Source organism: Stegostoma tigrinum, chromosome 38 (assembly GCF_030684315.1).
Source record: "Stegostoma tigrinum isolate sSteTig4 chromosome 38, sSteTig4.hap1, whole genome shotgun sequence".
NCBI classification, from domain to species: domain Eukaryota; kingdom Metazoa; phylum Chordata; class Chondrichthyes; order Orectolobiformes; family Stegostomatidae; genus Stegostoma; species Stegostoma tigrinum.
In genome coordinates, this window is record NC_081391.1 from 13,708,891 (window position 1) to 13,722,737 (window position 13,847).

A 13,847-nucleotide genomic window follows, 5' to 3' on the forward strand; every position below is an offset into this window, starting at 1 on the left:
ATTTTGGTGGTGAGGAAAATAAAGCAAGCTTTTCCTTTATAAGATGGCCTCCCAGATCAGTCAGAACTATCACCAGGATTGTGAAGCTGCTGTCAACAAGCAGATTAATGTGGAGCTCACTGCCTCCTATCTCTATCAGTCTTTGGTGAGTGGTGTCTTTGTGGGGTGAAACATACTTCTGTTCTGTTGAAGTGAACTCTTCCCCTTGGATGTAATTAAGTTGTCTATCTTATAGACTGAGTTTTTGTGGCTCCTACCTCTTTCTCAATGCAGGATGAGTGTGATGTTACTGTAACAATAGTTTGGTGTCTAATGTTACTCTAACTTGGGTCCCAGTTGGTTGTCAGTGAGATGTGGAGGGTGGAGTGTTCTTGTAGTTACTTGCCTGTCCCATGATGGTGCTGTGACTGGTGGTAATTATCGCTTCCTGTGGCTGTTTGAAACTTGAGGGAACAAAATTAAAAATGAATTGGGACTAACTGGTGTGGGAATGGAAGCACCATCAGCTAGTCACTGCTTTTCTTTTCCCTCCTGTATCCTTGTTTGTATTTGAATTTTGTCGGGATCTGAAGTAAACCTGCCAATTGATAATGAGAATCTTGGTTTCCTATTGCAATCAGCTTAGAATAGGCTTGTTCTAGCCCTGCAGAGCTGGGCCAAGAGGTGGCAAATGGAGTTTAATGCAGACAAGTGAAGTGATGCTCTTTGGTAGGAGTAACCGGAAGGCAAAGTACAGGGCTAATGGTAAGATTCTTGGTGGTGTAGTTGAGCAGAGAGATCTTGGTGTCCACGTACACAGATCCTTGAAAGTTGTCACCCAGGTTGACAGGGCTGTTAAGGCAGTGTTTTGGCTTTTATTAATAGAGGGATTGAATTCTAGAACCAAGAGGTTATGGTGAAGCTGTACAAAACTCTGGTGTGGCAGCACTTGGAGTATTGTGTACAGTTCTGGTTGCTGCATTATAAGGATGTGGAAGCTTTGGATAGGGTGCAGAGGAGATCTACTAGGATGTTGCCTGGTATGGAGGGAAGGCCTTATGAGGAAAGGCTGAGGTACTTGAGGCTGTTTTCATTGGAGAGAAGAAGGTTGAGAGGTGACTCAATTGAAAGATATAAAATAATCAGAGGGGTAGATAGGGAGAGCCTTTTCTGTGGATGGTGATGGCGAGCATGAGGGGGCATAGCTTTAAATTGAGGGGTGATAGATATAGGACAGATGTCAGAGTTAGTTTCTTTACTTGGTAGCAAGGGAATGGAATGCTTTGCCTGCGACAGTAGTAGATTTGCCAATTTTAGGTACACTTAAGTCGTCATTTGACTTTAGCATATGGACTTACATGGAATAGTGTAGGTTAGATGGGCTTGATCGGTATGACAAGTTGGTGCAACATGAAGGGCCTGTACTGTGCTGTTATGTTTGAAGTTCAGATCAAACTGGGTGAGGTTGTGACTGGTATCTGATTAAGCAGATCTACTTTGCTTTTTTTCATACTGATGGGGTGGGTGTGGGCTGTCTGTATGTCAAGTGTTGGAGCTTTTCAAAGGCACAGCACTGCCATGGGGCTGAGAATGTGCTGAGGGTACTGACCCAGTGACTATGGAAAGAAGCTTATCCCTGTTGTGTTTGGCCTGACTCTAAACTAACTGGCCCCTTTTTCCCCAGGTGGTGGAGTGCCTGTGCCCTTCCAAGGGGTAGAATGTGTTTAGAAGGTGTTAGAAGTAACCTTAGTGAGTGTTGCAGGGTGCTGTCTGGGCTCGTGCCTGTCAGCAGGAAGTCCTGTCATGATGAGGATCAAGTCCCTGTCAGCCCCACTTTGGGAGGTGGGAACAGCTTTCATTGAGCCAGCAGTTGGGTTTCAATTGCTGACCCATTGTCCTAACACACCTTGTAAGCATGTGCCAGGAATGAAATCCCTACCATTCTACATCTTCCAAGTGCCCATTTAAATGACAATGATAAATTGTGCTTGGGTGTTTGCATTTGAGAATTGAAGCAACTTTTTTCAGCAGGATTCGTAAGAATGTGATTCTAAATGGCTGCTTCCAATAGCAGACCTGTTAAACCTGAATATGTTGAATTGTGAACATCCTAGTTTAGAAATCTACAGGACTTTGCCTGTTGGATTAAGTCAACAGTGGTTTTTCCAGGTTATTGTTTTAATGAGTGCTCTCCTCTGGAGAGTAGTTGATCTGCAGGTCACTGTCATATTTGTGATGTGATCAGTTTGTTTCTTTCATGGGTAATGGTACAAGTTCCCAACAGTCTGAGTCAGTACAGCTGTTTTAGATGCAACAATCCAAAGGCTGTCCCTTGGCAGGCTTTCCTTTGGACTTTTCTGGCCTTTGTCAAAGGAGCAATACAGTGCCCTGCAGCTGTTCTATTGGTGTACATCCTGCACTCCAGCTCCTGGCATTTCTTGAAACCCTATTCAATCACTAATTTATCCCGTTTCTGGTGGAGGTTAATCAGTAAAAACATCAATTCACATTTGTTCTCACCAAATGCTGTGCTAGACCCCCTTGAGCAATTTACCAGGAGTTTCAAACCAAAATAAAACACATGGTATTTACAGCTTATCTAGAGGAAGCTGGGATTGTTTTGATTTTTTTCCGATTCAACAGCAACTGTTCAAAACTGGGTTCTGAATTGTTAATGCATCAGGTACTGAACAGCTTACTGTCAGTTTGACTTTTTTAGAATGCTCAAGTAGCCCTATAGTTCTGAACTGAAATTGGACCATGACTTGTTAATGGGCTTTACCTTGTTCTCCCTTCAAGATGTCCTACTTTGACCGGGACGATGTTGCCCTTCCCCATTTTTCCCGGTTCTTCAAACATCAGTCCCAGGAGAAGCAGGAACAAGCAGAGAAGCTGCTGAAATTCCAGAATCAGCGTGGAGGCAGAGTCCTCCTGCAGGATGTGAAGGTTGGAGTTGGGTGGGCTGGGGGATGGGATGGGATGGTCATGGCTGCTCTTGTGGTGTGGTTTCTTGTCAGTGACAAGGTTTTCATTTGAGTCAAAACTTTGTTCAGCCTGTTTGATCTCCTTTTTGAAGCCAGTGTAGAAAGAAGCCCTTTGGCCCACCATGTCTATACTGACCCCACAAACACTAAACCACATTAATCCCATTTACCTGCCCTTGGTCCACAGGCCACTGTCCTGGCACTAAGTACATGTCCAGCAAGGCCTTAAACTGATCTGGAGTAGCTGTCTGTCTCCACCACCATCCAAACCTTTATGTGGTTCGTCTCATATTTCTAACTCCCCTCGGAGTGGGTGAGGAGGGTGAAGAGAGTTTCCTCCAATCCCCTCTAACCTGCTTACTCCACAAACCTGTATTCTCTCTGGTCTTGCTGTCTGCCATGGGGAAGACATTCCATCAACTGGCCACTCTCTCCAATAATTACATCAGGTCACTCCCTCAGCCTTTCCTGCTCCACAGAAAATCCCAGCCTTTCTAACTTCCAATCAATGGCTCTTGGGCAACCTCACCAGCATCCCCCTGCAGTGCCATCCTGTCCTTGTGACTGTTGAGGCCCAAGAGGGAATAATGTGGTGACCAGAAAAACAAACTGTGAAGACTGGTCCCCTTCCTGTTCCACCCCACCAAACTAATAGAGGTTGCTTGCCCTCTGTCACTGTTACACCCTGTTGACCTTGTCTGAACTTTGAGGGATCTATGGTTGTGGGCCTTTCTTAACTGTTAGCAGCACAACACACTTTGCAAACACCTCGCTGTCCCTTGGATGAATTAAATAGCCGTGATGTTTCTGATCATCCTGCTCAGGCATGTATGAAGCCACCAGCACAAGTGGTACTTGAACCTTGGCCTTGTCAGCCAGAGACAGGGGCACTAACACTGTACCATGACAGCATTTAGGCTTCACTTGTGAATATCCTCGCAATTCCATCAGATGGACCCTGATGCAAATCTTGTCATTATCCCCCACAATGACCTGTTATTCAACTTCCTCCTTCAGATCAAGGACCGACAGGCAAGGTGAAAGCAATTCTGAAGGAACTGTTCTTCAGCTGTGCTCCAGGGCTGCCTCAGGGGCGAGCAGTGTTCTCAGTGCTAGGGACACAGGTTTTGATCTGGCCTCTGGTGAGGGGCTGGTGTTTACATGTCCTCCGCTTGTCTGCGTTGGTGTCGGCATAGTATAAGAGGATTGGCCATCTGAAACGCAGGGTGACAGGAATAGGGTGGGAGAAGGACGGGTTGGGTTCCTCTTCAGAGTAGTTACAGACTGATACACATTGTAGAGATTCTGAAGCTTAACTGTCCTTCTTTCCCTCCTCCAGAAGCCAGAGAGGGATGAGTGGGGTAACAGCCTGCAGGCAATGCAGGTTGCCCTGGATCTGGAGAAGAATGTGAACCAGAGTTTGCTGGATCTACACCAAGTCGCCACTGCCCAGACTGACCCTCATGTAAGCTTCACCTCCTCATTGACTTCACTGCTAGGCCCTCAGGGCAACACCTTCATTGGTTGGTCTTTTGTGGATTAGAAATTCAGTTAGACTTTGTTTTTGTGCAGATGACATGGATCACTTCAGATCCATAGTGATTACAAAATCATTGCTGAGCAGTTGAGTCCAAGTCTGTATTTTAACTTGTAAACCTGTGGGGAGGACTGAGGGGATATTGGTCACTGAATTCTCATTCAGGACCACTGCAGTGGAATGACTTTTATCCATCACAAGTCAACTCTGCTCCAGTAAATAAACAGCAAGATGAAGCTGCTAAAAAGCAGTTGTCCTCATTGCACAATTTCTCCAGGCATTGGCTCTAGTCATCCCTGACAATCTCCCTCGATATGCACGTTTTTCAGTGGGGATTCTGAAGTTGTCTTGGATAGTGTTAATGTACCAAGTGTAATGTTCCTCTGTTGCAGCTGTGTGACTTCCTGGAGACTCACTATTTGGATGAGGAGGTGGAGATCATCAAGCACCTTGGGGACTACATCACCAACCTGAAAAGCCTGGGAGCCCCTGAGAATGGGATGGGAGAGTACCTGTTTGACAGGCTCTCCCTGGAGGACAGCAGTTAGTGTGGCCTGGAGTACTGTCTGCTTGTCTGAATGCATTCCCCACTTCACCCTGGCCAATCTGTCTCCTTCCAGGGAGAAAGGACTTGGAGCAAAGAATGTAATGGCTGTACCAGCTGAATGGAGATGAATAAAATGATCTCTTGATCTCAGTTACTGTGCATCATTTTGAACCCATTGAGGCCTCTCTTTGGTCAAGCAAGCTTTCTTGCCTTAGTTCACCACTGCTTTTCCCCAACCCCCGTGGACAGACTCCAGGCCTATGGGAGCCAGTTCGAGTTCAAATGGGGCCTGTGACCTACCCTTAGTACAGCCATCAACTGGTGGCCCTGCTGACCAGTTCACTTTGTCACTGAAGTCTGCTGCTCCTCCCAGGGGCCCTTGGGTTTTTCTAAACTATCTTGGTTCAACTGCATAGATTTGTCTTTCCCCAGAAGGAATCCAAAATTCCTTCAAGTGGCTTCCTCAGTTTTTTGCTTTCTTTCCTTCGCCCCAGGCTCAGTCCCTCCCCATAACTGGAAGTCCACCAGCCCTGAGCTGGGGAAATTCAGCCCAAACATTCTGAACAGTCACATTCCAGAGAATCATCTCCAGTTTCTCTGGGGCTACTTGATTGATAGTGGATGCTCTTGATACCATAAATACAACGATTGGTGACCTGGGGCTTGGATGATAGCCCACGGTTCAAAATACTCACATTTGGTTTAAGCTTGCAGCTACAACTGGCCTCTGACTGTTGAAGGGTTTGTACAAAAAGCTGCTGCCTTGGTTCTTGGAACCTTTCCATGGGCTGATGAAATTTTTTTTGACCCAGTGAGGGAGCAGGGATTTCTGGCAAAGGTGGGGACTGTCTCCTTCAGTCAAGATGCCTGGACATGCTGACTTTCCTGTACAACTGTTTCCTTGATCATTCAAGGTGTCAGATCATGGGTTAGGGAGGGGGTGACCAGAGACAGCCCAGAGATTGTTGTGAGTTTTCGCGCAAGTGCACACTGTAGCCTTTAGCCAGAGTGTGGGTCATTAAGGTGCTGAATATATTTGTTTTGTTTGCCCCATATCCCTCAACCATGCCTTTCCCTGGAAATCACCAAGTGTCTTTTAACAACGGTAATTGCACCCACTTCTCCTGCTTCGTATAACAGCTCATTCTTTACATAAACCATTTTCTGTGGGAAAAGCTCTTCCACCACCACACCCACCCACCCCCCCCCCCCCCCCCCCACCCCCCAACCCCACATGCCTGTGTGTGAAAACATTACCCCTACCACCTCTAGTTTTGGACTCCCCTACCATGTCCCAGCATGCTTTATATATACAGTCGATCTTGAGTGTGTCAATGGCAAGGCTACATTTAGTGCTCAGCAACTGTTACACTCCAGAAGGTGGTGATGAGCTGGTCATTACAGTCCATCTGGTGTAGGAGAGACTGGAATGATGATGCTGCTGAGGAGGGGCTTCTGGGATTTTCATTCACAAACAGGGATATTTTCCCAAGTCAGGATGGTGACAGACTTACATGGAGCTCCATTGCATGTTGTTGGTGCTGCCTCCAGCCAGAACATTGAAAACTGTTCCAGCATTACTCACTCCTAACTTCAGTCTTATTGATGGTGGACCGGCTTTGGAATGTTACAAGTTGCGTAATCACAACAGAATTCCCTGCCTCTGACTTCCCAATTTTTGAGTTGTTCACTCTACAGAATGCAATGAAAACTGTAACAGATACTGTCACCTTGGAAACATGCTGGCGTTAAGCGCTGATTCAACTTCAACAATGAAAAACCAAACATGGAGACAGAAATGTTCAACGTGCGATACGTTTCTAGCAGCAGCTGAGACACAGAACCCTGAGGCCTACTGTGTGTAAGAGGCACTCAGCACATTTAGCATCTTGCTTTTTCCAAGTGGGCTTCATGCGACCCTAAGTCACGCTGATCACAGCAGATTCAGAATGGATCTACAAAGGACATCGGTTGCCTGTATCAGACGATCCAAAAGCACGTTATTCTGTTGCTGCACAGAAATAGGAAAATGTTCATATCAACCAAATCAGGGCATTTTACAAAGATGAGGATTGCAAATGTCATTCCCCTGTTCAGAGGATAGCAAATGTGGTTCCCCTGTGCAAGAAGGGGAGTAGAGACAACCCTGGTAATTGTAGACCAGTCAGCCTTATCTCAGTTGTTGGGAAAGTGTTGAAAAAGTTTATAAGGGATAGGATTTATAATTATCTAGAAAAGAATAAATTGGTTAGGGATAGTCAGCACGGTTTTGTGAAGGGAAGGTCGTGCCTCACAAACCTTATTGAGTTCTTTCAGAAGGTGAGCAAACAGGTATTTGAGAGTAAACCGGTTGATGTGGTGCATATGGATTTCAGCAAGTCGTTCGATAAGGTTCGCCACAGTCGGCTATTGTACAAAATGCGGAGGAATGGAATTGTGGGAGATATAGCAGTTTGGATCGGAAATTGGCTTGCTGAAAGAAGACAGAGGGTGGTAGTTGATGGGAAATGTTCATCCTGGAGACCAGTTACTAGTGGTGTACTGCAAGGGTCGGTGTTGGGTCCACTGCTGTTTGTCATTTTTATAAATGACCTGGATGAGTTTGTAGAAGGATGGGTTAGTAAATTTGCAGATGACACTAAGGTCAGTGGAGTTGTGGACAGTGACGAAGGATGCTGTAGGTCGCAGAGAGACATAGATAAGCTGCAGAGCTGGGCTGAGAAGTGGCAAATGGAGTTTAATGCAGACAGGTGTGAGGTGATGCACTTTTGTAGGAGTAACTGGAAGGCAAAGTACAGGGCTAATGGTAAGATTCTTGGTGGTGTGGATGAGCAGAGAGATCTCGGTGTCCATGTACACAGATCCTTGAAAGTTGCCACCCAGGTTGACAGGGTGGTTTAGAAGGCATACAATGTTTTGGCTTTTATTAATAGAGGGATTGAGTTCCAGAACCAAGAGGTTATGGCGAAGCTGTACAAAACTCTGGTTAGGCCGCACTTGGAGTATTGTGTACAGTTCTGGTCACCCCATTATAAGAAGGATGTAGAAGCTTTGGAAAGGGTGCAGAGGAGATTTACTAGGATGTTGCCTGGTATGGAGGGAAGGTCTTACGAGGAAATGCTGAGGGACTTGAGGCTGTTTTCATTCGAGAGAAGAAGGCTGAGAGGTGACTTAATTGAAACATATAAAATATTTAGATGGTTGGATAAGGAGAGCCTTTTTCCTCGGATGGTGACAGCGAGCACGAGGGGGCATTGCTTTAAATTGAGGTGTGAACGATATAGGACAGATTTCAGAGGTAGTTTCTCTACTCAGAGTAGTGAGGGAATGGAACGCTTTGCCTGCAACGGTAGTAGATTCACCAACTTGAGGTACATTTCAGTCGTCATTGGACGAGCATATGGACGTACATGGAATAGTGTAGGTTAGATGGGCTCCATATCGGTATGACTGGTCGGCACAACATCGAGGGCCGAAGGGCCTGTACTGTGCTGTAATGTTCTATGTTTTATGTTCTATATTCTATGGCTCCAACACCAACGTTCAAAAGTTATGACGACTATTCCCTCAGATTAACAATCCGACGAAATTGTGCAAATCTGTGATGACTGAGTCTTAACGCACAACCTCAGATACACAAGTGAAGGTTTAGAGTATATTTTATTGTCATTTTCTGGCAAATACATTTACAGAATGTGCACTTGTACAGGAGGTCAAAGCTCATTCAGCAATTCCATCATCGACCAGTTGTCAACCGTGATTCGTTTCTGGATCCAATTCCCATCCTGCACTGATTGGACGTGGCAGCTGATCAATTGATTAACAAGAGTGATTGGCCATCACTGATGTCATTTCCTGCTTCATAAAAAGAGGGTCTGCCCCTGGGGTATAAATAGAGTCCCACGGGAATGATGTTGATTGTTCTTCCTAATTTTGTTATTTTGGTGGTGAGGAAAATAAAAGAAATTTATTGTCACAAGATAGTTCTGACTGATCTGGGAGGCCATCACCAGGATTGTGAAGCTGCTGTCAACAAGCAGATTAATGTGGAGCTCACTGCCTCCTATCTCTATCAGTCTTTGGTGAGTGCTGTCTCTCGGGGTTAAACATATAAATCTGTTCTGTTGAAGTAAATTCTTTGCCTGGCCTCTAGTGAAGCTGACAATCTAGTAGATTGAGGTTTTGTGGCTCCTACCTAAATATCAGTTCAGGATAGAGGTGGTGTTACTATCACGATGGTGTAGGATACTGATGTATGTTAACTCAGGTCCCAGTTGGCCTTCAGTGGTATCTGGAGGGTAAAAGCCTCTTGCTTTTGTTTTCTTTCTGACACAAGTTTCCTGACTTCATTTGCCTGATCTCTGTGGTGGTCCTAAACAAACATGCTGATTTTTTTTAACACTGACAATAACAATAACTTCCCTGTTGCAGTGGCCCTTGTTAGTCTGAACAAACCTGAGGCTAGTCTGTGACTGGTATCTATTTTATGTGGATCTCCTTCATTGAGGCGGACTTGGCTTTACTTGTATTTATTCAAGAGGTGGGTGTGGCCTATCCCGTCCCTACTGAGAGTGGATCTGCTGTGTGTGAGAAATGTTGGATCCCCTCTCCACCCCACCCCACCCCACACTGGGGCTGCAGGAATGTGCTGAGGCGATTAGCCCAGTGACATTGAAGAAATGGAGGTTGTTCCCATATCATTTAGCTTGACCTAAAACAAAATGTCCCCTCTATCCTGGTGGTGATGTGACTGTGCCCTTCCAAGGAGTAGAATGTGCTTGGAAGGTCTGTGTTGAAGTAACCTTGGTGAGTGCTGCAGGGGACCTGGTAGGTCATGGACCCTGAAAGGAGGTGGTGAATGCAGTCCCCATGAAGTGGGCTGCCCTGTCCTGGATGGTGTCTGCTTCTTGCATGTTGTAGCTCCCCTTCTACAGACACATGGGGAATATTCATCTCCCTCTGGGCTTGTGCCTATTGGAAGGAAGTTGTCTTGTAATGAGGACTAAGTCCCTATAAGCCTCACTTGGGAGGTGGGACCGCTTTATTGGTGAGCCAGTTGTTGGGGTTTAATCACTGTGTCCCACCTCTACTGGCACATGCTTCCCAAGGATAAAATCCCGACTATCTTCTGCCACAACTTGTAACTACCCACTGAAACCACAGATATTTGCTTGCCTGAGTGTGGTTTTTGGATTTGAGGATTCAAGTAACTTTTCAGGAGTCCTTCACCAGAATGCAACTCTTAGCTGATGCTTCCAATAGCGAGCATTAGCTCTTAAACCCTTGCATCGAATTGTGAACGTGACAGTTTAGATATGAGTCACATGGGCTGAAAACCGACAAGATTTTTTGCCTGTTTGGGTAAAGTCAGGGCAAGTGTTTTTCCAGGTTACTGTTTTCACTCGTGACGTTATCTACAGGCCACTAATAGTTGACATTTGATCATTTGTTTTGCAATTTGTTTCAGTCATGTGACTTGGTGCAAGCTTTTGACAGCCTGAGTTTGCACTATTTAGGCAGAGCAATAACCCACTGCTGCAACGATCCAAAGGCTGTTACTGGGCAGGCTTTCCTCGGCATTATCTTAGTGCCAAACTCCAAACTGGAGACAGCACACCTTTGTAGAGTTCATGTGTACACTTACATCCCAATCTCATTGATCCTGGGTTTGCAGAAAACATGCTCCCTACTAGTCGTTGACTACAGCAGGGTTTCAACATCTTTTTTTCCAGTTTTCCCCAAAGGCAAAACATAGTACCTTGCGTCTTGTAGTTGAGAACTGGAATGGGGAGTGAGCCAGTGATGTCTGATGTAATTTTAACTTGATCTTCCAGATGTCCTACTTTGACCGGGATGATGTTGCCCTCGCCCATGTCTCCCGGTTCTTCAAAGATCAGTCCCAGGAGAAGCGGGAACATGTAGAAAAGCTGCTGAAATTCCAGAATCAGCGTGGAGGCCGAGTCCTCCTCCAGGATGTGAAGGTTGGGGTTGGGTGGTGGGGGAGTGCAGGGGGGAATGGCTGCTCTTGCGGTGTCATCTCCAGTGACAAGATTTTCAGATCCTGAGCGAGTGTGAGAAGTTCTTTTGCTTGGCTTCCCTGTTTGCTCTCCTCCATCTCCAGTGTTTCAGCATTTATGCAAGCCCTCTGGTCCACCAGGCCTATGCTGACCCAGCAAAGACCGAACTGTACTCACCCTGTTCTTGGTCCAGGCCCTACTATACCCTAGTGTTTAGCACTCGCCCAGCTAGTCCTTTAAACAGTGCTGCAGTAGCCGTTTCCAGCACTTTGTTCTTCCGTTCCCCAACACACCCACCAAATTTCCTCCAATCCCCTCTATCCTTCTTCCTCAAACCTGTGCCCTCTGGTCTTAGTGTCTGCCATGGGGAAGACATTTTCCCCATCTACTGTCCAGACTTCCTTGTCTTCCATCAAACAACCACCTCAGCCTCACCTGCTCAAAGAAAATCCCCCAGCCCATCCAATCTCTCTCCTCAATGGATTTTCTGTCGTGGGGAAACAACCTGGGGACCCTCACCAGCACCCCCTGCAGTACCATCCTGTCCTTCTGACTAGTGAGGACAACGATAGAATGCAGCAGAGGCCGGAAGAAGAATTTTCATAAAATGTGTTCAAAGGACTTGTTCCTGTGCTGTTCCTCACAACCCTGCCCCAAACTAACACATGTTACTTGGCCTATGTCCCCTTTCACACACAGTTTGCCTTGTGTGAGCATTGAGGGATCGATGATCCTGTGTTTATTGTAAGCACATTACTGCCCCCCACAATGAATTCAAGTCATGATGGTTCTGACCATGCTGCTCGGGCATGTATGAGGCCACAAGCACAAGTGAGACTTGAACCTCAGCCTTGTCAACCGAAGCTTGGGACACGACCGCTACTTCCCCCACAGCCCTTGGGATTCACTCCTGAATATCCTTTTTAAGACTCCAGCAGATGGACACTGGTGCAAATGACTAATCTGGTACATATTTATTCCCTGTGGTACAAGGATACGTTCCTGAGCTTCCGGCTTCAGGTCAAGGATAAATGGGGCAAGGTGAAAGGAGTCACCAAGTAGCTAATGTTTTCTTTATCTGGACTTCAGGGATGGCACAGTGGCTCAGTGGTTGGCACTGTTGACTCAGTGCCAGGGGCACCAGTTTGGTTCTGGCCTGTGACAAGAATTTAAACGTTATCCCAAAGCATGGCTTCCCCACACAGTAGAAAAGAGGATTGGCAACTTGAAATGCAGGTTACACGAACAGGGTGGGAATGGGACCAGATGGGATGCTCTTCAGCAGTTATGGTCTCAATGGGGTGAATGGCCAGCTCCCATGCTGCAGGGATTCTGTTTCTGAAGCTTACCTGTCCTTCTCTCCATCCCCAGAAGCCAGAGAGGGATGAGTGGGCTAACAGTCTGCAGGCAATGCAGGTTGCCCTGAATCTGGAGAAGAATGTGAACCAGAGTTTGCTGGATCTACACCAACTCGCCACAGCCCAGACTGACCCTCATGTAAGCTTCACCTCCTCATTCACATCACTGCTAGACCCTCAGGGTAACATTTCATTGGTTGGTCTGTGTGGATTGGAAATTCACTGATGTAACACTTTCCATCCATTACTTTCCTGAACTATTGTAACATTGTAATCAGTATGATCCCAAGTGATCAATGAGGTATAAGGGGAATTTGATCTATAATCTAGTGGAAGTGCTGAAATGACGTTGGCCACTGAGTTCTTCATTAGTATCATTGCAGTGGAATGATCATTGTCCATCACAATCCAACTCAGCTCCATTTCACAAACAGCAAGATGGAGCAGCTGACATGTTGTCCTCACTGGCACAAATTCTCCAGGTGTTAGCTCGCTTTTCAGGGCTGTCCAGAGCTAGTCATGGCTAAGTCTGTCTTGCAGAGGGAATTCTGAAATTGTCTTGGATAGTATAAATGTACCAAGTGTCATATTCCTCTGTTGCAGCTGTGTGACTTCCTGGAGACTCACTATTTGGATGAGGAGGTGGAGATCATCAAGCAACTCGGGGACTACATCACCAACCTGAAGCGCCTGGGAGCCCCTGAGAATGGGATGGGAGAGTACCTGTTTGACAGGCTCTCCCTGGAGGACAGCAGTTAGTGTGGCCTGGAGTACTGTCTGCTTGTTCTGAATGCATTCCCCACTTCACCCTGGGCAATCTGGCTCCATCCAGGGAGAAGGGACTTGTAGCAAACAATGTAATGGCTGTACCAGCTGAATGGGAATGAATAAAATGTATTGATGTTGCTTATTGTCCATCATTGAGACCCTTGATATTAAAGAGCTTTTGAGAGCTTCAAGCCTGTAATTTTGGCTAATGAAATTATCAATAATTTGACAAAATATTTCCCTGGTCTTCTCTCCAACACACCCCCGCCTCAGTCTCGGAAATCCCGAGGAACTTCCTCTGTTATGAATCAAAGTTATTCCTCCAGCCAGAGCATGAGGTTGGGGCCTGTGGGGTGTAAAATCACTTTGTACTATTATCTCACACCCAGGAATGATGAATACACGTGCAGCTAAAATTTTGTATTGTTTTCAAAAGAGAAAACACGCCTGCATGTGCAAAAGAAAGACTTGACACCCACTTTCAGAGAAACAGGGCTGTTGAATGCTTATTTTCATGTCTAGCTTGCATAGCAATAGCTTCCCTGTCAACCTCCACCAACCTAGACTGATGCTAAAGTCAACTGAAATCACAAGTTGATGCCAACATAAATTATGTGCCGGCTGGCTCAGCTTGCCTCAACAAGAGCTTAAGGGAAG

The 13,847-nt window shown here is 46.1% G+C and overlaps 2 protein-coding genes across 2 annotated transcripts; both read left to right on the top strand.

The window, feature by feature from the left end:
* Nucleotides 1-43: 43 nt before the first annotated feature.
* Nucleotides 44-5,036, top strand: LOC132206565 (ferritin, heavy subunit-like; the record flags this gene model as incomplete). The annotated part of the gene is made up of 4 exons (XM_059640796.1): nt 44-145; nt 2,779-2,925; nt 4,303-4,428; nt 4,893-5,036. Coding segments are annotated over exons 1-4 (519 nt in total), but the record flags the coding sequence as incomplete, so codon positions are not given.
* Nucleotides 5,037-9,057: 4,021 nt separating this feature from the next.
* On the top strand, nt 9,058-13,163 carry LOC132206591 (ferritin heavy chain B-like; the record flags this gene model as incomplete). Its single annotated transcript, XM_059640835.1, has 4 exons — nt 9,058-9,129; nt 10,882-11,028; nt 12,436-12,561; nt 13,026-13,163. Coding segments are annotated over 4 exons (483 nt in total), but the record flags the coding sequence as incomplete, so codon positions are not given.
* Between the last annotated feature and the right edge of the window lie 684 nt (nt 13,164-13,847).